Source organism: Trifolium pratense, linkage group LG4 (assembly GCF_020283565.1).
Source record: "Trifolium pratense cultivar HEN17-A07 linkage group LG4, ARS_RC_1.1, whole genome shotgun sequence".
Classification (NCBI taxonomy): domain Eukaryota; kingdom Viridiplantae; phylum Streptophyta; class Magnoliopsida; order Fabales; family Fabaceae; genus Trifolium; species Trifolium pratense.
The window spans coordinates 31,272,548-31,298,163 of NC_060062.1; the positions used below are offsets into that span (position 1 = coordinate 31,272,548).

The following is a 25,616-nucleotide window of genomic DNA, read 5'->3' on the forward strand; positions in this document are numbered from 1 at the left end:
ATTGGACCCCCTAGATCAATGGGCTCATGATTGGACTCAAGATCCGTTAGTTCTCCATCAGAAGGCGGTGATGGAGAGTCATCATTAGATGGTTCAAATTCAAAAGCGTTCCATGAGAAGAAGATTGCTTTTTTCACCCCCCATGTTCCTCTAAAACCCCCCAAAAATCCCAAAATAACCTTGAATTTGGGGGGTTCAGGATAATATGGATTCAAGAATCCGAAATACATTAGATGTGGATCATGAGTTCCGAAACAAGCCAAATATAGATGGGAACATGGTTTTTGCAAGGAAAAATTGTGTGGATGTTGGTTTGGATCCTACCATCCAAAACAAATTAGGTTTGGATCCTACGAACCAAAATGGTCACGAAAATCACAGGTTTGGATCTTGCGACCCGAAATGGACAAGCAAATTACAAGTTTGGATTGTAGAGTCCAAAATCATGTTTTATGCAGGAAATTTTTACAGGTTAAAGGTCAACATTATGCAGGTTCAGAATTTGCTCTTTTGCACTAAATTAAAAGTTAAAAATATCTATTATCCTTACATACGATAACTTCAAACATAATCAAATAAATTACAACTTCAAACTCTAAAACGTAAATTACAACTTCAAACATAAAAACAATACAAGCGAACCTATAAGAAAATTACAACTTATGACGGGTTCTACTACATTAGGTTGTGCAATGTCGGGTTCATCGATGTTCGGTTTCATTTCAAACGGAGGTTTGGCCATCCCAAACCCTATCTATAACAACAAATTACAAAATTTTAAAAGACTGCATAGTTTGGCATGTAGGATCCGAAATGGTTTCGGATTGTGTGATCCAAAGGCGACTGTGATCAGAAAACCATGAAAATTGAAAAAATTAACGGTTTAAAGCGCATATTACCTCTTGTATGACTCCGATTGAAGCATTGCGACCCTCTTTGAGTGAATAAACGTTGTTTTCAAGCCTCTGATACGCCAAAAAATTGCCCTAGTGTCCAAGTGGTTATGAAAGTACAACTTCTGTCACATAGGTTATATAGACTGTATTTGGATCCTACAAACCGAATGTCAGCGTTTCCGGTTAATACAATCCGAAACAATGCAAAAATTAAAAAAGCAAGGCATTTCGGATTGTACAATCCAAACCCATGTTTTCCTGGGCAAAACATCACGTACAAGCCAGCCATAGCCAGCCAATTTCTTATTTAAACTGGTTTCGGATTCTAGAATCCAAACACATTAAAAACAAGGAATTTCAGATTGTACAGTTCAAACCCATGTTTTCCTGGGCAAAATATCACGTACAAGCCAGCCATAGCTAGTTTAAACTGGTTTCGGATTGCTTGTTTAAACTGGTTTCGGATTGTATGGTCCATAACAAACAAGTTTCGGATTCTAGAATCCAAACGTATTTAAAGGGCCAAAATGGTCACATTGGGGGGCCTTAGAGGAAACTATAGGGGCCAAAAAAGCAATCTTCCCATGAGAATGGATACAATATGTCTGAGTCCGAATCCGACGGACAGGATGGTTTCACAGGAACTCAAAAGCAAAGCTGGTTTCACAAGTTAAAATTGATGTTTTCTCTTTCGAATCCGTGATTTTTTTAGTTAGCTGCTATTAAAATCTTTCGAATCCGTGATTTTTTTATACCCTCAATATTTCAATTTTGACTTTGCAGAAAAATTCGATTCGTAGAAACCGAATTTTTTTTAGTGCATATTCAATTTCAAAAAACTGAAAAAAAAATTCAAGGAAAAATCAATTCGATTTCTAACAACCGAATTTTTTTGCAAGGACAAAATTAAAATATTGAGGTATAAAAGAAATACCCTTACCCGTGCGATGCACAGGTGTTATGCGATAGCTATTGTATATTACAACGTGAAAAAATTATTTGTATAAGTTGAAACAATTAAGTATTATCAAAATTATAACAACAGCAACAACAACAACAACAACAATAATAATAATAATAATAATAATAATAATAATAATAATAATAATAATAATAATAAAAGTCATCATTTTAAACGTCACTATTGTGAGAAGTCGTGTTTGTTCTAAGCTCGTGTCTGGTAGTCCAATGTGCGGAGGATGGTGGAGTCTAGCTTGTTTCGGCACAGGCATATGAATTGATGAGCTGACTTCAAACGTCGAATTACTGAACTGGTATTTTACGATTGTTATTTGCAGCCATGTAGATGGTGTAAGAGAGGCTAAGAAATTTGATGTACAGTCTTGTGATTTTACAATCGTATTTAATATTTATAGAGAACATAAAATATATGCAGGTAACAAATAATCCTATGCATTAAAGGTGTATTAAGAACAATCATATGCGCACTAATATGCACTATAGAATGTGGCCATTCATGTACCAAAAATAAAAAATGTGTTCATTCAGTTTCTAAAAAACGGTGGCTTGGGTTAAAAAGAATGTTATTTATAAAAAAAAAAAATGAAAATTTACAAAAAAAAATTAAATTTGAAAAGTCATCAATATAAATGTTATTGAGGTAGGCATATGAAGAGTACATAAAGATGACAAAAATATAATATAATATAAGAAGTGATGTGGCATCTTTTTAAGTGATTTAATTGAATGTAATTGGCTGACGTGGATTAGGGTTAGAACAACTGGAACAACTAATTAGGAATTATATATATATAGATATAGATATATAGATACGGGTCGGACGAGAAAACATCAATCTTTCTGGCAACAACACTGTGTTCGTTCTTATTGGAATCAGCCATGTCTCCGCCGTCGGTGTTCTTCCCCGACGATCTCCTCACCGTGTTCCTGTCATTGCTTCCTGTGAAATCTCTTCTTAGATTCAAGTGCGTAAGTCATTCCTGGAAATCTCTCATTTCCGATCCCAATTTTGTAAAATTCCATCTCAAGAAATCAAAATCACATAATCCACAATTCACACTAGTCACTCATCACGTCAAAGATATCAAGGGAGAATCTCCATACGGCAGTGATGATGAATCTGAGGTTGATTACAGTATCATTCCATACTCTATACATTCTTTTCTCGATAATCCTTCGTTTACCCTTTTCGCTGATCATCACTATCTTTTGAACGAAAAAGATTGCTCTATTGTAGCTGGTTCCTGTAATGGGTTGATCTGTTTGTCTGGTTTTAGTTTGTCGGCCACGTTTACAATTCACCGTCAAACGTACGAGTACTGGCTCCGTCTATGGAACCCAGCCACTAGGGAAATTTCTGAAAAAATTGGGTGTTTTATTGATTATCGTGATTTCGGTTTCAATTTTGGTTGTGATAATCCCACCGGTACTTTTAAAGCGGTTGCGTCGCGTTACATTCCTGATAAATTGACAAGCGATGTGAGAGTTTTTAGTTTTGATGAAAATGTTTGGAGAAATATTCAAAGTTTCCCGGTTGTTCCTTTTAATTTGAGTCGTTCTGGAGAACTTGAGCATGATGCTGTATTTTTTAATGGCACTCTTAACTGGTTGGCTGTTCGCAATGACATCCCATACACATGGTATCATCATCCTGAGAATCTCACCGTCGAGCAGTTTGTTATTGTTTCACTTAATTTGGGGACTGAGATATACAATATGTATACTTTGCCTCAGGGTTTTGATGAGGTGCCCCCTGCAGAGCCAACTGTTGGTGTGTTGGGTGACTACTTTTGTTTTTCTTATTCTTATAAGGAAACCGATTTTATTATATGGCAGATGAAGAAATTTGGTATTGAAGAGTCTTGGACTCAATTTCTTAAAATTAGTTATCACGATCTTCAATTAAACTATGACTTGAGTAGCGGTAGTACACTAAAGTATCATCTTTATTTCTTGCCATTATTTCTTTCTAAGGATGGTGATACTCTGGTATTGTATAGTAGTCAAGAATTGAAAGTAATTCTCTATAACTGGAGAGATCATAGAGTGGAGCGAACAGAAGTTGAAGTGCACAAAACTATTATTGATGATGAAACCTACAATCATTCATGTTGGCATATTGCCAACGGTTTTGTTGAAAGCTTGACTTCAATTTGTTAAAAGTAAGTCCATCTTTCATAGTTTACTTGTTTAAATTGATGTATTTATATGTTATTTTAATATCAATAGATTGTGTGACTATTCATTTTTATGATTGCTTTTAGGTTGATTTTGTTTTATAATGACTATCTATTAGTTATTGTTAACAAGTCAACAATTCTCATGGATTTGATAAATTTTTTTTTTTATATTATTATTATATCCAAAAGGATTGACGATTTTCAGACAACGACAATCAGCCCTGCCTCTTGCTGGCCTTAATTATATGAAATGGAAGGCGATTCTCCTTGAAGGAAATTCAATCTACCTTGGCCACTTATTATTTTCTTTGTCTCCTCAATTTGAGAGGATAGTACTACACTATTTGAATTATATTAATATATTATTTAGGAGAAGAGGAGTGTATATGATACTAATGTTGTTGTGTGTTTGGAACTGGTATGTGGTGGGGGTGTGAGAACTTGGCTGTACAGTTAAAGAAAGGTGCTGAGGGGTTTGGGTAGTATGCAAGATGTCATGGATTCGATGATCGTATGCTCTATTGTAAAAAAAAAATGTTGTATCAACATATTTGTTATATAGAGTTCAACATATTTGTAGGATGGTTTCACATGTAGTAGGCCTCGATAAAAACTCCTATTTTTGTAGGAGAAAAGAGTGTCCTACTACTTTTTCTTTGGAATTAACAACAAAAAACATAAAACGCAAAAACAAAGCTAGCGAGATGTCTTTTCGCCCTGAAGCCTTCTTCATCTAACTGTAGTAGAACTTGAGGTTTGTGATGTTCCAGGTCCTAGGTAGAATTGCTCTGTCCAAAGTCTCTAATCTGTAGGCTCCTCCTTCGAATGCCTCATTAATTCTGAATGGACCTTCCCAATTCGACGCAAACTTTCCTCCTTTATCCTTTCCCATTGCTCTTTTCAGGACCAGGTCACCTTCTCTGAACCAACGACGTATTACCCTGGAGTTGTACCGCCTTGCCACTCTCTGTTTTACTGCAAACTCCTTGAAATGTGCTTTTTCCCTCAATTCTTCAATCATATCTAAATTCTCTCTCAATGCTTCGCTACTTTCTTCAACTATTGAAGTTTCTCTGCGCCAACTTGGCGGATTTATTTCCACCGGAATCATAGTGTTTGAACCATATACCATGGTGTAAGGCGCCTCTCCTGTTGAACATTGGGGCGTGGTATGGTATGACCATAGGATTGGTGAAAGGTGTGCCACATACGCCTCGCCTTTACTTTCCAATTTGCGCTTTAATGCTCTCAAGATGACTTTGTTTGCTGATTCTGCTTGGCCGTTCGCCTGTGGATGCTCTACTGAGACGAAAGTGTTCTGTATTCCTTTCCCTCTACAGAACTTAATTACCTTTTCGCTAGCGAACTGTGTGCCATTATCTGATACTATGTATTTAGGTAGCCCAAATCTGCAGATTATCTTCTTCCAATAAAAAATCTTTACTTGCTCTGCTGAGATGCTTGATACTGGTTCTGCTTCTACCCATTTGGTAAAGTAGTCAACTGCCAAGATGATCCATCTTGCCTGTTTGGTACCAATGGGGAATGGCCCCACAATGTCAACACACCACATGAAAAATGGCCATGGGGATAACACAGATTTCAAAGGCTCGTCTGACGCGTGATGTAAATCAGCGTGGCGTTGGCATTTATCACAGCATCTAACGTATCTGGCGGCGTCATCATGTAAATTTGGCTAGTAGAAACATGTACGAAGAATCTTCCCCGCAAATGCTCTTTCTCCAATGTGGTTTCCACATGCCCCTTCATGTACCTCTTCTAAAATTCCTTCTGCTCTAGCATTTTGCTCTCTTGGTACATAAACTAACTCAAAAGAATTAAAGCACTTTGCTAACCTTTGAACTCCCTCTAGGTACTTGATGAGTTGAGGATCTTTGGCTTAAAATTCTCCTGATACTTGGTTCGTCACCAACTGTGAATCACTCTTCGCCCTTAAATCCTTTACCTCCATCTCTTTAGCTAACTTCATTCTTGCCATCAATGCTTCATATTCTGCTTGGTTGTTGCTGGCCTTGAAAGCGAATCGTAAAGATTGTTCTATCATTACGCCGTCAGGGCCTTCCAGCACAACGCCTGCTCCGCTTCCCTTAATGTTGGACGCTCCGTCAACAGTCAAAGTCCATGGTTGTTCCTTTTCCATTCCTGGTGGAGTGGACATTTCCAAAACAAAATATGCTAATATTTGGGACATAATGGCTCCTCTTGGGGAGAAAGTGATGTCAAATTCTGACAATTCAACTGACCAAGCCACCATTCTTTCTGCTAAATCTGGCTTCCTCAAAACATTCTTGATGGGGAAATCAGTCTTGACCACTACTTTGTGACTCTGGAAATACTGTCTCAGCTTCCTAGCTGTCATTACTACCGCCAAAGATAAACGCTCAATCCTTTGATACTTCGCTTCAGCCCCTCTTAAAGTTCTACTAACGAAATAAATGGGCTTTTCCTCTCCCTCAATCATTTGTACTAGCACTAAACTCATCGCCCTATCCAACACCGCCAAGTACAAATAGAGGACGTTTCCTAGCATAATAGGGGGGACGCCAACAACTCCTTCAACTGCTTGAACGCCACCTCAAACTGAGGGGTCCAGATGAACCTCTCACTTTTTCTCAAAGTACTAAAGAAATGAAAAGCTTTTTCACCTAAACAGGATAAAAACCTGGAGAGCGCTGCAATTCTGCTTGTTAATTGTTGAACTTCCTTAACTGAAGAGGGACTTCTCATATCGATTATCGCCCGACATTTCCCAAGTTCGTGGTTTGATGAGGCTCCAAACCAATCTGTATTTGCTCCAATTCCTCTATTGGACTGACTCGCCTATCTTGAAACTCCTCTCTAGGATCCATATCTGCTGAATCAACCATGTTTATTCCTCCTTGGTTCCCGGGATATCCTGATCGAAAACCTCCATTTCCACTAGGTATCTTGTGCCAAATCTTCAGACTTGACTCATAACATCGTCTCGCCAGGAGTTGATCGCCTTTAATGGTCCCCACGCCACCATTGTCCAAAGGGTATTTCATTGACAAATATAAGGTGGAAAGGACCGTGCCTAAAGCGTTGGAACCAGGCCTTCCGATGATGATATTATAAGATGTGAAAGGCGTCTTTACAACCAAATATCGTACCTTAATTGTCTTTGCGTTTTCTTTCTCGCCAAAAGTTGTCAGGAGCGTTGTATATCCCATAACTTCCACCTGCTCTCCTGAAAATCCTACTAAAGTTCCCACGTATGGTTGTAACTGCTCTTCAGCCAACTGCATTGCCTTGAAAGCTTCCCAATACATAATATCTGCTGAACTACCAGAATCAATCAAGAACCTTTTCACATCACAATTCAGAATTTGCACTTGAATGACCAGAGGATCATCATCATGTGGGAACACTCCTTGACTATCCTCAGCAGTGAATGATATATCTGGTGCTGGTGAAAAAGACGTATTTCCCACTAGATAAGTCTCATGAGTTACGCTTCTAGCATACTTCTTTCTGACGTTGTTTGAGCCGCTTCCTCCTGAAAATCCACCAGCAATAGTATTTACTGCGATTCTCGCCCTTGTTTGGTCCTCGTCTCGTTCTGGCGGTTCCTTGGAATCCTGTCTATGGACCTTGGGCACGACGACTCGCCCTTGGGCGGCGTCGTTGATGAATTTTCGCAGGTGGCCGCTCTTAATTAGTTCTTCAACGAGGTCTCTTAACCTGAAACACTTCTTTGTGTCGTGTCCCTTAGCCCTGTGATAGGCACACCAAGCGTTGCTGTTTGGCCCCAACATCATGGGCTTTCCCTTTGTTGGGATAAGAGTTGCCATTCCTGTTGACAAAATCTTGTGCAAAATATGCACCTTAGTTTCATTCAAAGGGGTGTAACTATCATAAGGTTGATAATTTCTGACTCCTCGATATTGCGGATACTGGTATGGCTTTTTATGGCGTTCATACCATGACGATTCTTGACGAAAACCCTGCCTTTAAGGCTGATGGTCTGCTCCCTTTATTCGCCTATTAGCATACTCCTTCTCCTTGGCGTCTCTCATTCTCTTTTCAGAGTTACTTTCCTCTCCCTTAATGTAACACTCTGCCCTTTTGTTTATCTCCTGCATGGAGATGGCGGGCTTTTGCGCCAAGGACTCGTTGAAATGTCCTGCTCTGAGGCCATTGTGAAACGCTGCTACAAACATCTCTTGGTTGAGATTTGAAACCTTAATAGTGGCTTCACTAAAACGTGCTAAGTATTCACGAAGTGATTCCGTGTAAGCTTGACGAATTGAGAAAAGACTGGTAGATGTCACCTTGACATGTCTAGATCCTGCGAATTGGTGGATGAACTTCTTATGGAAATCAGCGTAACTTTCAATGGAGTTCTTGGGAAGGTTCATATACCAACGCAGCGCAACATCTTTGAAAGTTCCTGATAGTAACTTGCATTTTAGATGTTCCGGGGCGTTTACGATGGCGGTTTGCATTCTGACGGCCATTAAATGCTCCACCGGATTTGTTTTTCCGTCGAAAGAAGGAAGGTGTGGCGCTTTGAGCCATCTAGCACTTGTGTTTCCCAAAGGGCTTGAGCCAAGTAGGCATGGCAATGGGGCGGGGACGGGTTTTGCCCTCCCCAAACCCAAACCCATAAAGTTCGGGTTTCCCCAAACTCATCCCAAATTCGAGCGGGGATAAAAATGATAACCCCAAACCCATACCCAACGGGGATCGGGTATCCCCATCGGGTTTCGGGTATCCCCATTACGCCTTTTTCCACATGAATTTAGATTATATTTTAGTATTTTTTTTATTAAAAAAAAAGTTAAATGTCCAAAATTATTTTTTCTCAACAATATTTTTTTAAATAAAGAAAAAAATAGAGAAAATGGTTTGTTTAATGCTCAAATTAAAATAAAAATAAATATATGAACCTAATTTAAGAGATTGTTTAAGCGTTTCTAATTTAAAAAAGGTGAAATCTAATTTTTAGTATAAGCGGGACGGGTTCGGGGTGGGTATCAATGTACCCATTACCCGCCCCAAACCCATCTTTTGAAATCGGGGAAAACCCGAACCCAAACCCAGTCAACTCGGGTATTCCCCGTCAAAGCGGGTATGGTTTGGGTGGGTACCCGCGGGTATGAGTTTTATTGCCATGCCTAGAGCCAAGGGTTGGGAATCTACCACGGCTACACCTTCTTCCTCCTGAGCGGCTAGTCTCGTCCTCTCACGCTCTTGTGCCTTGTCCGCCTGAAAAGATGCCATTTGCCTTTGGAGGCGTTGAATCTCTTGAACGGCGGCTTGCAAGGTTGTAGCGTGATTGTTGGCGGTATCTCCAGCCATGTGGAAATGCTTTTTCTACTATGAGGTTTGAAAATTTTGTGATCTTGAGGCCCAGGAATCGTTTTACCGGGCCCCACGGTGGGCGCCAAAATGTTCTGGTGAACACTCAAAGGGGGTTGTATTATTGGATTAAATAATGTTACATAAGCTTAGACCAAAGAAAGGTCCATATGCTTGAGAGTAAAAAAAAAAAAGAAAAAATAATATACGTGACAATGAATGATCAATGCTATTTATAGAGTTTCTTTCCTTCTTCTCCAAGCTCCACTACCCTGTTTTTCGGCCACCTCCTTCTTCCTCCGTGAATGGCGTTCTTGGGGGGTGGTTACTTTCCTCCTTATTCTCTGTCACGGTGGATCATGGTGGGTGGTTGTTATCTTCTTCCTCAAGAGTTATCAGAGTGGAAGATCATGTGGAGGAGATTTTTTCTTCTGCTTATCGCCACAATTTCAAAATGTTGGCGCCATCACAGCTTATCCCGCCTTGCATTATTTTGAATTGTGAATTGGATCATATTGGGTCACTTCTAGTTGGGCCTTGATAAAATCTTTACATCCACGCCCGGTCCACCGGTAAACAATAGAATTTGACTTCACCCCTACATTTATTTTCGTTCTCCTTCTTTTCTATCACTTGCAAATTTACAAGGTAAAGATTAAACAAATCGATCCACCACAACAATGAAAACAATTCTACAATTCTTCACAAGGAGTCTTGAGGCAGCGAATTCAGATCTTCCAAAGATCTTGAGCAAGAACATCATCATCATCGGAACGATCAAATCCAAATTCAACACAGTGAGAATCTGCAAGAAGCAACAACAGTTAGGATTTAGCGATGAAATCGGATCTTTAGGGAAAAACAACAATAGTTATTCCCTTCGATGATTTCGCATTCGGAATAGGAGTAATTAAACATCTCTGATCGACGACGACGGAAGCTTCAAACAAGAATCTGGAAAATCTCTTCCTCTTCTTTTTCTTGGGGCGACCACATAAATTAAGAATTGATTTTCCAATAATCGATTCTATCTATTGTAAAAGACACTACAACATTTGTTGCTTCTAGCAACACTGTTTTGTGCAACCCGTGTAAACTGTACTCTAAAAATGGTATAGGCAACAATTTATGACTATTACCAGATAAGTTTTCGCAACATGAGCGAATTGTTCCCTAAAATCTTACTGGAAACGGTTTTCAAGTGTCGCTTTGACATTGTTTTGGCAATAGGCGATAGCTGTTCCCTTAACCATCTCTAGGAACAGTTTTGAACAGTTACACTACTTTTAATAAAAGGCTACATTTATTAATTGTTACAATTAAAATTCAACACATGAATTGTTTTGCGGTGGCTTCCCTCTTTCACTTTTTTGACTCAATTGGTTTCCCTCTCAAGTTTTTAGTTTTTATTTTTTGATGACGTTAATATAATAATATTATTAATAATTGTAAGATATATGTGCATACTCTTATCTATAATATATTTAGATTTAGAATTCGATGATAACGAATAATACTATCCTATTTATGTTTTTTTTTCTTTCGGTCAGAGGTTGATTTAATTGCTAACACTTGGTTTTGAAATGATTTTCAGAGAGCAACATTAATTTTGGTAGAACTAGGAGAATAGGTAAGAGTTGCTTCTCTACTTGATGAGGAGATGGAGCTACATAAACATCAGTAGAACTAGAAGAATATACAAAAGCTAATTCTAGTCGAAGGTTTCTTCTGGTGTGGTGCAGATTTTGCTGTCTTGATGCCGTGGTAACAGTGCTGATGTTGTGAAGTTGATATTCTCGAATGTTGACTCATGGAAGTTTGTGGGAGCCTTAGTCTCTTTCTATGCCTTATTATATGGTTGCTTAGTGTTTTGTCAGACTGTAACACATTTAGGGTGTTAGTCCTTGATCATGTAGTGCTTGGGTGAGACACTTATATCTTGTAAAGACTTTGAAAGATATTGTATGAAATTTAATTGTGATTATGATTCTATTTGCAAAATAAGGGATTAAACATTACTGAAGAAATGCTTAATTAGTTTTTTTTTGTCTATAAAATTAAATGGCAATTATAAATTATAGGCTAAATTACGTTTTTGGCCCCCTAAGTTTCAGAAACTTGCAATTTTGGCCCCTTATGTTTCAAAATAACACTTATAGCCCCCTAAGTTTCAAAAAGTTGCGATTTTGACCCCCTATGTTTCAAAATAGCAATTTTGGCCCCCTAAGTTTCAGTATTTGCGATTTTGGCCACCTATGTTTCAAAATAGCACTTTTGACCCCTATCTTTACCCCTTTTGCACAAGGTCAATTTTGATCGAGTCAAAGTTGATGTGGCAAGTCACTTAAGTGACTCAGCTGCCACGTCAACATTTTTTTGTCATCTTATAATTAAAAAAACTAAAAGAATAAAAAAATAAAAGGAAGAAGTCACATGCTTTAAATTTATTCTTTCACTACGTTCAAAAAAAAAATAAAATTTATTCTTTCACTAACACACATATATAATCTCAAATCCTAAAGAATTAACCAAATACTTCGTGACGTTTATTCAAAAGGATTTTTCACTATACGTGAAAAAAAAAAACCTAATTCCAAATCCAAAAATAGGAAACAATAGAAATTGAAAACTCTTCGTGCTTTTTGTTATGTCTTTTTAATTATGTAATGACTTCATATATGTAATGACTTGATTTGTTATGTCATTTTGATTTAGAAAAGTGTCTTGAACTTCCATTTAGAAAAGTGTCTTGAACTTTCATTTTGCAAAAGGGGTAAACATAGGGGGCCAAAATTGCTATTTTGAAACATAGGAGGCCAAAATAGCAACTTTTTGAAATTTAGGGGGCCAAAAGTGCTATTTTGAAATATAGGGGGTCAAAATTGCAACTTCCTGAAACTTAGGGGGCCAAAAGTGCTATTTTGAAATATAGGGGACCAAAATCGCAACTTTCTGAAACTTAAGGGGCCAAAAGTGCAATTTAGCCTAAATTATATTAAAATATCTAAAATAAAAGTGTTGTCTATATTATATTGATACGGTTAAAAACCGTTGCATTGAAGTGTTGGCTACACTTAAAAATGGTTCCCTTAGTTTAATGTTTAGGCAACAGCTCGGGAATGTAAACATCTATGGCAACACGTAGGAACTGTTGCCTTATATTCGCTGTAAAACTGTTCCCTGTTCCCCGCAACTCAGGCGACAGTTTTAAATAGTGTGCCCAAAAAGCAAAATAACTGTTCCCTAAGACAATAGGTAACGCTCGCTTACAAAACAGTTGTAAATTGTCGCCGAAAGAGATAGGCAACACTCACTACTAGAAAAAGTTTAAATACCGACGGAATTTAGAGACGAAATTTGTTTCTTCTCTAATAGAGATGGAATTAGAGACAGAAAAAAGTTGTTAGAGACCGAAATTCAAATATATGTATTAGTCACGGATTTTAGAGACAGAAATTTCCGTGTCAATAAAATTTCGTGTCTAAATCCGTCTCTATTTTATTATTTTTATAATTATAATTGAAATAAATAGTTAGAGATGAAAATTTGAGACGGATTTTAGTCGTGTCTAATAATTTCTGTCTCTATATTCGTCTCTGATTGGTCAACTTAAAATTAAAATAGTCAAATATTTGTCAGAGATAGAAGTAATCCGTCTCTGAATTAATCTGTCTCTAGAATCTGTCTCTAATGAAATAACATTGAAAAATTTATTTTTCATGTCATCCCTCCAAAAAATTTACCCAATTTTTTCACTGCCCGCCAAAAAGTTTCACAGAATTATAATTTTATTAAATATTTTTTTATAATATAATAAGATTTTATTTTAATCAAACAAAAGCAGTGTTTTGAGTTAGGTTTCACCTTGCGGTTTCCTCTTGCCGTTTCATCTTCGTTCGTCTCCGCCAGCCACGATTCGTCTCCGACAGTCACGATTCACTCCTCCATCCACGATTCAGAGGTCATGGTTTCAGTCGCGAACTCAATCCGTTTCCTTCTCCGAATTCGGTAATGCTTTCTCTTAGGTTTTTCTTTTTGTGATCTTTTCCTTGTTAACCCTTCTTCTCTTAGATTTCTACAATTTTCTGCATTTTTTCTTGCCTATGGTAGAAAATACTAGAAAACCCTAATTAAAAATTACCCCCAATAAGTTATCTTGTCTTGATAAATTTCGATATTCAGAGGTTTTTGTGTCTTTTTATAACAATGGAGATTAAGAATCTTATGATTTGAATTCAGAATCTTGATAAATTAAAGTGAGTTATGATTTGAATTCAAAATCTTAATCCTTACCTTGTGACATGGCTGTGTAAAATTTGATGTTCAAAATTCTATAAATCAATGATTCATTACATTTTACCTTGTCATTTGATTTTCTAAGATTTGGGTTATGATTTAGATGTTATAATGCTTTCTTAGTGCTGCACAAATTTCTTAATGTTTGCTTCAAATCTTGCATAATGCATTTTGAATATTATTGTGATATCATTGCTAAAGAATTTTGAATATTCAATTAAATTTTAGAACATACGTAGGTTTGAATATTAGTTGTTAATTGGTGTTTCAACTTTCAATAATGAAGTGAAAGGTATTTGTTAGTGATTAAAGGAAATAGATGGTGGTTGTTACATGATTTTGGCTTTTAGTGGATTAATTTGTTGGAAAACAATCATGTAATTCTGTTCTCAAATTCATTTACTAGTTTTTGAAACATGTAAAACTGGTTCAGAATCGGAATTTGACTCTCTTGCATCTGTTGGTTAATTTGAACTTGATTCATGTTATGTAAAACTGTTGGTTAATTGAAAAGGTTTATCAATATTTACAACTTCTTCCACAATCCACATTGGTATTTAGGATTTCCTCAATCCTCACCTAATCTCACCCAATAGTCATTATCATGCTAAAGATTTGTATGGATTATGGTAAATATTTTATTTTATTTTCTATTTGCAGAAATTAGATTTCAAGTTTCCACTATCAGTATCTTGTGTCCACTTTATCATCTCAGCAAGGTGCTGAAGCTTAAACCACTGATAATTGTGGACCCTGAAGATCGCTTGAAAAGAAAGAATCTTTCCGATGTCATTGGTGTTCTGTATTAACATAGTGCTGGGGAATGCATACGATACATTCATGTTTCGTTTATGCAGACAATAAAGTCATTAACACCTGCAACCACAGGTAAGGTTCGATAAAAGGTTTCGTAACAGTTAATGTTTTACTTTAGGATTTCATCTGATTTTGGTGAACTTGCACAGTTGTTTTGCAATGGCTAGTGTGGATGAAGCATTTTGACTGGCGTATTGGAGCCACTCTTATACCCATTGTTGGAGGGATTCTTCTCACATCTGTTACAGAGATGAGCTTTAATATGTTGAGATTTTGTGCTGCCTTATTGGCTGTTTGGCTACATCTACAAAGACTATCCTTGCAGAATCTCTTCTCCATGGATACAAATTTGACAGGTATCATCATTATGCTAACAATTTCTATTATTGTAACGTCATATTTTGATTTTCTTTCGTTTCTCTATTTTTTCTATCTACTTTTCTGGATTTCCCCTATACAGACTATCCACTTTTCAGTTATTTTTGTGTCTGTAATACCTCTCTCTCCAATGTAGACTAGGAATAGTAAGTACTGTATATTAGAACTAGAGACATCTATGGGTTCTGAAAAGTTTGATTGCAGAAAGCCAGCAAATGTTATTTCAAATCAGCACCTTTCAGGCATAAGAACAAAATGTATTTTAAGCTATCATTCAAAATTTACTGAACTTATATCCCACAACCATTATTATTAAACTATGTACATAACCAAATCCCGAACCAAAATCTAAATTCAAATTAAGATTCAGTCTCCACGGCTATAAATTTAAATGATCAGGAATTCTGGCTCCTGCCTTAGTTTCTTACCAATGATGGCATACTGTTGGAGGACATCAACAATAATAACACCACTACCTTGAATCCCAAGTGGGATGAGGAAATCCGTTTTGACTCCGTTTCGAGAACACTGATTTCCCTACCTCAATCCCCCGGTAGGTCGGACCAATTGATGGGTCTGTGTATGAATTATGGAATCAAACAGTGAATGATATAGTAATCAAACAGTGCTAGATGATTTGACTCTCTTGCATCTGTTGGTTAATTTGAACTTGATTCATGTTATGCTAGTTTTTGGATCACTACTAGAAACACATTTACTCTTGTGACCCCATTAAAGCATACATGTTTAAATTTGTTTTTAATTACTTTGTAACTTTGTGTTGTTAGTATATATATGGCCTTTGCGATATTTAACTAAACCTGGTATGATTTCATGACTATAATTTATTTATTTTATTGTTTTTATATTTTTTTCTTAGTCTAATTGTTTTTCTCCGTGTAGTGAAAATGACGCCATATGAGGAAGAAAATGCTAAAAGGATGGAGGCTCTCAATATTCGCCATCTCTCTCAATCCCTTCAAAAATCCTCTTCTAGTAAGGTGAATGAACTTAACACTGACAAATCAGTGCTTGCTTTTAATTTCTTCTTCACTGTCCTCATACAAATAGTTGATTAATGTTTGACAAACTTCAAATTTCATCACTTTAATTAATTTTTTTATTGTTTATAGATGTCGGGTAGTGGAAGAGGCAAACGAATTGCTCCCATTCAGCCAACCCCATCTCTTCCTCCCGAAACTAGGTCACATGTTATTGATTTTATTTTATTGTTGTTTCTATTGGAGTGTAGATTTGTATATATGCAATTGAATTTGTATACAAGCTATGCTTGTCATATACTCATTACAGATTGTGTTTGCAACTTAAATTACACTACTATTTGTATTGTTTGTTTGTAGGCCAAATACAAATGGTTTGAAAAGGATGAAGCTAGCATTAAAAAAAGCTTTAATAGTAGAGGAACGTTGACCCTGAAAAATGCTTTGTTCAAGGTTCGTAACTGTTAAGATTAAACTGAATGGATTGATGAAGACAAGTTAAAAGAATTAACGGATCAATGGAAAGGTAAAAAGTGGCAAAATATTTCTAAGATTAATAACCAAAACAGAAAGTCTCAAGCTGGACATAATGTGCACAATGGAGGATCCATTTCTGCCAGAGAACATGCCAAAAAAATGGTTAGTAGTAAATCTGCTTTAGTGAATTTCAATTTAAATAGATTATACTAAGTTTATGTTTGTTATTATTTTAGAGGATGAAATTAAATAGAGAGCCAACCTGTTTTGAGGTTTATCAGAGAATGCATAAACCAAAGAAAAAATTAAATGAGTGGTTTAACAAAGAACAAGCTTTGATAGCTGTAAGTATAAACTAATCTTGTTTAAGTTATAACTTTTAGCAATGTAAATAATATACTAATAGTTACAATTTTTCAGGAAAGTTACCAAACTAAATTGTTTGAGAGAAATTCTCAAATAGGTGAGGGTAGTAACCAATAATCTGATGATAGTATATACATGGAAGTTGTTGGGGGCATTAACAAGAAGGGACACACATTTGGATTGAGATCTCAAGCTGCCACTATCAAAGAATCTTTGAATTTTTCTCCTTCAATTTCTACTGATGTGGTACAGTCAGATAAAGTTGCTGCTATGGAGGCTAAGATTGAAGCATTAACCGTTGAACTTGAACAAAAGAATCTTTAACAAGAAACGTTAAAACAAAAGATGGAGCATTGGGAGCAGATTTTTGGAAGGTGTGTGCCTAGTATTAATCAAAACTCTCCAGTTCAACTTGAAAGAGAAGGTGATAATGAAAATTATGAGATGGATGCTAATGAAAATGATGTGATGGATGATGAAGATGATTTGTTGGATGATGAAGTTTAGCTTTAGTTACTTTCTTTTCTGTATTTTTGATAAATCAATTATATGAATTTCTGTGTCTTTGACAATTTTAGGTTTGATATTATATTTAGTGCAGTAGTGGTGCACTTGATACTTTGTAAAAATGACATACATTTGGTGTCAATCAAAATTTGATTGTCTCGCATTCTAGAATTATATAAATTACATATAGTAGATAAAAATTAATATTTGAAAAATTGTATAAGCATTTAATTGCTAAATAAGAAAAAAAACTTTATAGAGACGAAAATGTGTTTTGCCAATATGGAGACAGAATTCTATGCTTAGAGACGGAATTTTTGAGACAGAATTATTTGAATTTAGAGACGGACAATTCTGTCTCCATTAGAGACGGATTTATTATGTTTTGAATTCAATGTTTAGAGACGGATGTTTATTTGATAGTGACAGATAAATTCTGTCTCCAATCAGAGACAGAATATAAAATCCGTCTCTGATAGTTTAGAGACGAGGAAATTAAAGACAGAATCAAATCGGTCTCTAATTCTGTCTCTAACATGCTTAGTGACGGAATATTGGCATTTTAGAGACAGATTTTGTCCGTCGGTATTTAAGCTTTTTCTAGTAGTGACTTTTCGTAGTTTAGGCTACAATTTTCAACTGTTACTGAAAAGCAAAAATGTTGTAGTGAGATTGTTAGAGAGAACAAAAGCGCGTTGAAAGGTTGATCCAATTTTCAAGTGTTTACCGGAAAACTGGATTCAAGTGTTCCGGAAAAAAATTTATATAAGTTATCCGGTTTGTGACTTTGAATGAAGGTAGGGGTGAAGTCAAATAATAAAAGGGTAAAAATAGGAATATTAAATTGTTTGTAGGGGTAAAGTGATAAATGTTGGGTAGAGAATTTTTTTTTCGATCATTAGATGGTTCAAATTCAAAAGCGTTCCATGAGGATGGATACAATGTGTCTGAGTCCGAATCCGACGAACAGGATGGTTTCACATGAACCTACAACCAGGAAACAATAAATAGATGTTGTTGAAATGGAAAGAATGGTAAAGAGTATATCTAATCAAATAATTGTGTTGCATCGTGTTGATTCCAGTGTCAAGTTAAAACTTTCAAGCAAGCAACAAACAAAAGTACAATTTTATTTGGGCGAAAAATCAAAAGCATGTATATTTATATTGTAATATGACAAAATTAAATAGTATCCAATGATAGTAGTACTCATCAAAGCATAATGACTGATAGTTAAAGAAGTTCATTGTAGAATAGTACATAACATACCATCGCTTCGTCGTCAAAATATTTGGCATCTGCAAAAGATAATAGGAGTTTCAACACAGTGAAGTAATGAAAAGTGAGAAACATGGATATCAAAATATAAATCACCAAGAGAGAGAGATTATATAGGAATATTCAGATGCATATAAACTTTCAAACTTCCATGACCTAAGGCAATAAAATTAAAGAATGCTAGAAATAGTTACTTCCCTAAAGTGCTGTACTTGAATCCAAATATTCATCACTATATTTGTTGGTAATTATGAAGCTAAGAAATTGATTAAGTTCATGTGAATGTTAAAGTCATCCGTCAATGAACATGTGAAGAACATATTAGAAGCTGTGATTTACAGCATACATTATTAGTATATTATGATCCACATCAAATACTGAAGAAAAAGTCAGGTCAACTTACAACAGGCTGGTATCGGAACACCATAGTGCAATCCTAACTGTTCCGCAACACACACATTGTGATCATGAAAGTCATAATCTGGAGGTAACTGTAACGGCTTTAACATAAATGACGCTTGAGGCTCGGAGACAGTTTCTGTAATAAGAAAACAAAAATGACATAAGTGTACAGTAAGGGAAGAGTGGTGGTGTCTTCTGTAAACACAAGTTGTATCCCAACTGTTCCGCAGTAAACTTACCATCCCAGAGTATGTAATCTTCAGGCTGTACATTCTTCTTTATGGTAGATGTAGATGACAATCCAGGCTCAAGTGGTGTTTTGCTTGTTAACTTGTTTAGTGTTTTTTTTACGTGTAATCCTTTGCTTAGCAGCTGTCTTGATTTTCTTTGACTTGCCATTCAAGACAGTCTCTATAAGAAGAAAACAAAAAGGGCATAAGAATACACGGTAAGAGAAGAGTGTCTCAACCGACACGGACACCGAATAGGACACTGATATTAACACGCCAACACCAATAATAATTTAAGAAAATGACATGATTCAATGTAATCATAAGTGTCGGTGTTGCGTGTCAGACAACGGAACACGGGTAATCCAAAGAGTGTCCGTGCTCTACATCCTATAAGCTTTCCCACAATGGAAAATTATAAATTAATGTTGATTTTCACAGTAGCAAATCAAATCCAAATTCCATAGATAACGAATGTTACATAATAGAAAGTCAATTAATATATATAAAAAGGATAGATGAGTTTGGACTGAATTTTTCTTATTCCAAATTTACTCTTCACACCAAATAAATCTACAAACACAACCACAAAGTAACTTCCATTAGTTCATCTAAAAAAATTAAAATAAAATAAACTTCTATCATTTTTATTTTGTGTTAACCGACATACTATTCCTTTCCATTCATGCTTCTTTTCTTAATGAATTCTCACACTATCATTTGTTTCCATTCCTACTTATTTGATGCATCCTTTCCATTATTCGGTGTAGCCTTTCCATTATACGATTTCACATCTACTACATATCTTCTACAAATTTGTCAAGGACGTTCTATCACTTGAATCTAACATTTCGAATATTAAATAAGGTTTGTCACTTGCATATTTTATCTTTCTTTTTTCTTCTCATTGTTTGTTTTTAATCACTTGAATCTAATTTGCAAAGTTGTACATGAAAACACCAATATAAGAGGAAGCGCAAGCATCACAATCGACTACCAAATTGCTCAAATCAAATAAATAGGTAGTACTTCTTCTTTGTTTGGTGTGGAAATAATAAGTATTTGTAAATTTGTTTGTTAAAAAAAAAAAACATTGTAACTTATTTCAAAATTGATAAAAAAAAAATACTATATCTTCCATGTTCTGATCTAATCATGACTAATTAATCATAGAAACTACAATATAATCTTTAAACTATGTAAACTTCATTTTCTCCAATTACTATACTTACTTTTTCTCATGCTACGTCTTCTTAATTTTTTTTACAATCTACTTTTCTACATTGAAAAAGGTTTGATTGATATACCACTCCAAAAGAAATTAATAGTTTTTTACATTTTCCTAATGTTTGCATTTTCACTTAATAGTTTTTTACATTTAATTTAATGTTCCCATGTGACTTAATTTTTGGTTTTTCATAAGTCAATTATTCATTCACTACTAGAAAAATCTTAAATACCGACGAGCAAAATCTATCTCTAAAATGCAAATATTCCGTCACTAAGTATGTTAGAGACAAAATTAGAGACAGATTTGATTCTGTCGTTAATTTCCTCGTCTCTAAACTATCAGAGACAGATTTTATATTTCGTCTCTGATTGGAGACGGAATTTACCCGTCTCTGACATATAAAAATCTGTCTCTAAACATCGAATCCAAAACATAATAAATCCGTCTCTATTGGAGACAGATTTATCCGTCTCTAAATTCAAATAATTTTGTCTCTAAAATTCTGTCTCTAAACATAAAATTCCGTCTCTGTAGAGACCGAACACATTTTCTGTCTCTAGTAATAATTTTTTTAGGAAAAAAAAAATTCATCTCTGAATCTAAGGTGGTTGTTGCAACTATATTGGTCTAAGCCTGCATATAAAATTAATAAACTTTACACTAAATAAATAGATAATAATCTATTTTATTTTTTAAAAAGAAAGACAACCACAAAACACAAGGAATATTGAGTTTCCAAAATTACAAATATATGATCACCAGTTGCTCTGCATGACAATATGCAAAACTACACTTAAATCAAGATCCAACTATCTTAACAAAAAAAATCCACGACCTATATCAAATGATACAACAGAGAAGAAGTACAAATGGAGTTCCACTCCATATACTAAACAAATGCCATATCATGAAACCATGCTTAAATCCCACTCACTCTAAATATGATTTCCTTTAATAGTCTTGAATGATGTCCTCTAACAACAGCTCAACAAATCCTTACTTCTAAGCACACAAATACCATAATCAAAATGATTGCAGCCACCTGATTCCAATCTGAACCAAGATCGGTATTAATATGCTTGCTGAGAAAGAAGTCACTAATAAATTGTAGGTTCAAGTTCAACTAACACTTGCATCAAATTTAAGCTTAATATTCTAGATAGTATGTAGTCCATAGCATCCACAAGAAAATCTGCACCCAAAAAAATTAAAAAGCTAAAAGTAAGACATCCACTGGTAGTATTTATTTATGTAATGTAACAAAAGAGAGAATTAGAGACTTGTGTAACCTGCATCTTCTTGGCTGAAACAAAATCAAATGAACCTTAATTCATATTTAAAATTATCACCAAGTCTTACAACCATGTCAAACTTCCAAATAGTTAAAAACTACAACCTATAAGTACTATATTCTATGCAAAAAACATGAATATTGTCTCAAAATTTACCAAAAAAAAAAGTCTAATGTATAGAAGAAACACAAGAGGGAGTTCAGAGGGAGTTCAGAGTTCAAAATTTACCAAAAATGGTGTTATGAAATAACCTAATGTATAGAAGAAACACGAGGGAGTTCAGAGTTCAAATCCTAACAACTTAGCAGTAACTTAGTAATCAAGGAGATCTTTCGAATTTCTCATGCACCTTATAAACTACAACTACAGATCTTTAATTCACCCCTACGCCAAAATCAGCGATTCATCAATTAAAATAGAGAGTTAACGATTATAAGATCTACATCTCCAAATCATTAAGAACCTCTAATTAGACACACCTGCATAAATTATGTTAGGATCAAATGAAGCTCACATCAATTAAAATTCTGAGTACATCAGTTCATTATAAGAAACAAAACATTATGATAAGCATAAAGACATGATAAACAACAACATTGAACAAATAATTGAAACTAAGGAAACAAGAGATGCAGAAGAGAGCCAACATTCTAGTTCCATGTCTCTTAAATTACCTAAATTCTTAATGAGTGCTATAACCAATTTACCGCTGTTGTTTTCCCTAAATCTGTAACTAAAAAAGACACAGAAATTAGAGACTTCACAAACATATAGCTACAGTAAAAAACTTAACTTCACAAAAGAAAAAAATTTGAGAAAACAAACTGAAAAGCTTAATCCAACATATAAAGTCTTTACACTAGTAAAAATTGGGGATTCCATGACGGTCATTATGTGTCTCCGGTGTATTGAACTCAAAAATCATTCATCCATCCATACAAGTCAACCAAGTCTAGATGTGTCATTACCACTAAGCATGGACTGTGCTCGAAATGATGGGTGTTCTGGACTGCAAAACCATAAATATTTCAAACATATTAAAAAATCTAGATGTGTCAAAACCACTAAGCATGGACCACGAGTTTTTCAATTTTTAAGTTAGTGTACAAATTAAAGATCGTTAAAGTACACTTGCCACTAGATGCAAAATGACAACATGTACATGGACAAACTAGTAAGAGAATCGATGAACGGTGGACCGACGGAGCAGCGCGATGAACGACCTGCAACAAAGTGGATTTTCCTCTATTGTAATTTACATAAAATAAATGCAAGTTTGTTTTCAATACTATCTCTTAACTGCAAAATCCTAGAAACTGAGATAATCAATAATACAAGTCATTTAGTATATTGTACACCCTCATAGAATCAATAAACTCTTGCTAGAATCAATAGCCACGGGGCTTAAATCCGATGCAATAACCTTTCCACCATTTCATAAAATCCTACCAATACCTATAGCAAGAGCACCACTTCCAGTCCCTAAATCAGCCCAAACCCCTCTTTTCAAATCATCATTCTTTGACAAAACATTAGGAACCAATGGTAATTAGGCTGTAAACACAGATGATTAAACAAGGAAAGCAAATTTTCAACAGTCCTAACTTTACAAATTACATTGAAGTGCTAGAAAAAACATCTTCAAATATCCTTAAGTTATAATTCTGATTAAATGTAGAATAGAATTACTTACCTTGGAATGGTGCAACAATTGCAATCCAATTCTTAACATATTTCTCAAAAATCTGCAAACAACAATAAAATTGCAGACTTTGCAAGTTAGCTTTCACAACAAATTCATAAACAAATTTGGGGTACTGTTTTCGAACTTGATAGGTTATGCATCTTATGTTCAGATTTACCCGTAAATAATCATAATCAAAGACAAAAATCAGATTACAATCAACCAACATAAGAGTTGTTTAACAAAAACCCTAAAAATGACATAAACCAAAGACTCTAAACATATCACAATCAAAGGGAAAAGATGCTAAACATATTGAAAGCAAATTGAACTAAAGATGCTATACAACTCAAATGTTTTAAAAAAGGCTGTAGAAATAAAAATGAGTACCTAAAATGAAAAAGTTGAATCAGAAGATAAAAGATTGATTTGGATATCATAGACTCACAGGTAGAAGAAGAATCCTCGGTGTCCCTGGAAAACAATAATAAATTAACATAAAGAAGCTTATAGCAAAAAAACCCAACAAATCTGAAACAACTCAGAAAGAGAAAACCTAAATAAACTCCAAACCTCCAAATCTGATGGAAAACAGATTATAAAACAAAATCCATAAAACCTGAAACAAACACAGAAAAACAAAATCCAGCAAATAAAAAATTAACGAAAATCAAAACCTCCAAATTTGAGTTTACATAAGAAAACTATAAAGATTTGAGATTCAACAATACCTTTTGAGACCAGTATGTGCAGAAAGAGAACCTAGCAGGCGGAATTGGAAAACAATCCATAAAGAGAAGAATGATGCGGGTCGGAAGTGGGGTTGTAAACAAGGACGAAAGAAAACGATTAGGGATTAGGGTTAATGGATTTCTTCTCTTTGGCTGATTTCTTCATGATTTTAGGGCACAACCAGATTCGAGTTCATGATTCAAACAAAAGGGAAAAGGATAGTGTTGAGGAAATTGATGATTTGTGCAACTGCAAATTACTGATTTGGGTTTAGGATTGTTTTGGAGAGAAAAAGAAAAGAAAAGACAAAAGAGGGAAGAGATGAAATATGGGCGCGAGTGAAAAATTTAGAGATTGAAAAATCGCCCGCGTTGCTTTGCCACAGTTTCAAGTTTCAACCATTGTCAATTTTCCTAAAAATCTCTCCTATCATTTGAATCGAAATTTTTTTCTTATGAGTCAACCTTTTGTTTTTTTTGGGTACATTCATATATGATTACTAGAACTTTGACCCATGCGGTGCATGGGTCTAATTAGGTGTAATATGTAATAATAAAAAATAAAATACAAAAATTCTAAGAGCATTTTCAATAAGAGTAGTATAGGGAATTTCATGGACTAATTATTCTATATTTGTTTATGTGCTTATTTTATATTTTATATATTTTTTAAATAATTTTTGAACCCCATCATTTTGTTTACTTATTAAAAAAAATTGCTGATAACTAAAGGTTCAAAAATTGATGATAATTAAAGGTTAAAAAAAAATTAAAGACGTAATCAAGAACATAAACTTAAGTAGACATCCATAAATAAATAAAAATTGTGATTAATTCCGCCGTTCAAATTTATTGAAAACAGGGTTAACATATTAGGATTCCTAAATTCTTTCATAATTGAAGCACATGTTTTAGCGGTTAAAATGTTTTATTGTAAGTAAGAGATGCAGGTTCGATGACAAATCTGTATATTTTTAATATAAAGCTGCAATAAAAACAAAGAGAAAATGAGGGGAAAAAATTTTGGTTTAGGGTTAACTTATGTTAGCAAGCTTATAATATAAGAGATTATCGGTTTTTAATTGTTTAAATTGTGCAATGAAAATTGATGGTGCTTAATTGTCGTATGAAATCTTTCCTATGAAAGTTGATGGAGCTTAACACTTTGTGGACATAATTTAAATCACAATTGGTCTGCTAGTGCATATTATATCAATTGATCATCGGTTAATATTAAATCTGCAATATTAAAAACAAAATAATGAATGTGATTAGTGACATGACTATGGTTGTGTTTGGTTGTATTGCAAAAAAATTGATTTAGTAGAATTGAGTTTGATAATAACTTTTCAAATTACACGTGATAATAACTTTCCAAATCTTACATGATAATTATTCTCTAAATTTATGATCCGGTAGAAAAAAAATCATTGATCAGGAAAGACAAAAAAATATTTCGCGATGAATAATATAGTCAACAATAATTTTGATATGATATACTTTTAAAATTGATGGTGCTTATCAATT

The 25,616-nt window shown here is 34.8% G+C and overlaps 3 protein-coding genes across 8 annotated transcripts; 2 read left to right on the forward strand and 1 right to left on the reverse strand.

Annotated features, from left to right (window-relative positions):
- Positions 1-2,701: 2,701 nt before the first annotated feature.
- LOC123919455 (F-box/kelch-repeat protein At3g23880-like) lies at positions 2,702-11,423 on the forward strand. Of its 2 annotated transcripts, none has more exons than XM_045971377.1 (2): positions 2,702-4,039; positions 10,995-11,423. In XM_045971377.1, the coding sequence occupies exon 1, from the start codon at positions 2,757-2,759 to the stop codon at positions 4,035-4,037; it is 1,281 nt and encodes a 426-aa protein (XP_045827333.1). In that variant the 5' UTR covers positions 2,702-2,756; the 3' UTR covers positions 4,038-4,039; positions 10,995-11,423. The 2 variants fall into 2 exon arrangements, with proteins under 2 accessions (XP_045827333.1, XP_045827332.1); XM_045971376.1 differs by lacking the exon at positions 10,995-11,423 and adding an exon at positions 4,247-4,639 and having other exon boundaries at positions 2,717-4,039.
- Positions 6,811-7,890, reverse strand: LOC123922475. The gene has a single exon (XM_045975191.1). It carries the CDS (start codon positions 7,888-7,890, stop codon positions 6,811-6,813), a length of 1,080 nt encoding a protein of 359 aa, XP_045831147.1.
- A 1,818-nt stretch (positions 11,424-13,241) lies between the features above and the next one.
- LOC123881740 lies at positions 13,242-17,401 on the forward strand. 5 transcript variants are annotated; one of them, XM_045930474.1, is made up of 8 exons: positions 13,242-13,408; positions 14,357-14,584; positions 14,662-14,868; positions 15,794-15,891; positions 16,024-16,094; positions 16,252-16,530; positions 16,605-16,712; positions 16,789-17,401. In XM_045930474.1, the coding sequence occupies exons 2-6, from the start codon at positions 14,548-14,550 to the stop codon at positions 16,319-16,321; spliced, it is 483 nt and encodes a 160-aa protein (XP_045786430.1). In that variant the 5' UTR covers positions 13,242-13,408; positions 14,357-14,547; the 3' UTR covers positions 16,322-16,530; positions 16,605-16,712; positions 16,789-17,401. The 5 variants fall into 5 exon arrangements, with proteins under 5 accessions (XP_045786430.1, XP_045786431.1, XP_045786432.1 ...); XM_045930475.1 differs by lacking the exon at positions 16,605-16,712; XM_045930476.1 differs by lacking the exon at positions 16,024-16,094.
- Positions 17,402-25,616: the final 8,215 nt, after the last annotated feature.

Coding starts and splice junctions, on each gene's coding strand:
- LOC123919455 (XM_045971377.1), top strand. CDS start 2,757: ATGTCTCCGCCGTCGGTGTTCTTCCCCGACGATCTCCTCACCGTGTTC.
- LOC123922475 (XM_045975191.1), bottom strand. CDS start 7,890: ATGGCAACTCTTATCCCAACAAAGGGAAAGCCCATGATGTTGGGGCCA.
- LOC123881740 (XM_045930472.1), top strand. CDS start 14,548: ATGCAGACAATAAAGTCATTAACACCTGCAACCACAG. Junction 14,585..14,661: donor ATTAACACCTGCAACCACAG/GTAAGGTTCGAT, acceptor GAACTTGCACAG/TTGTTTTGCAATGGCTAGTG. Junction 15,892..16,023: donor AAAAATCCTCTTCTAGTAAG/GTGAATGAACTT, acceptor TATTGTTTATAG/ATGTCGGGTAGTGGAAGAGG.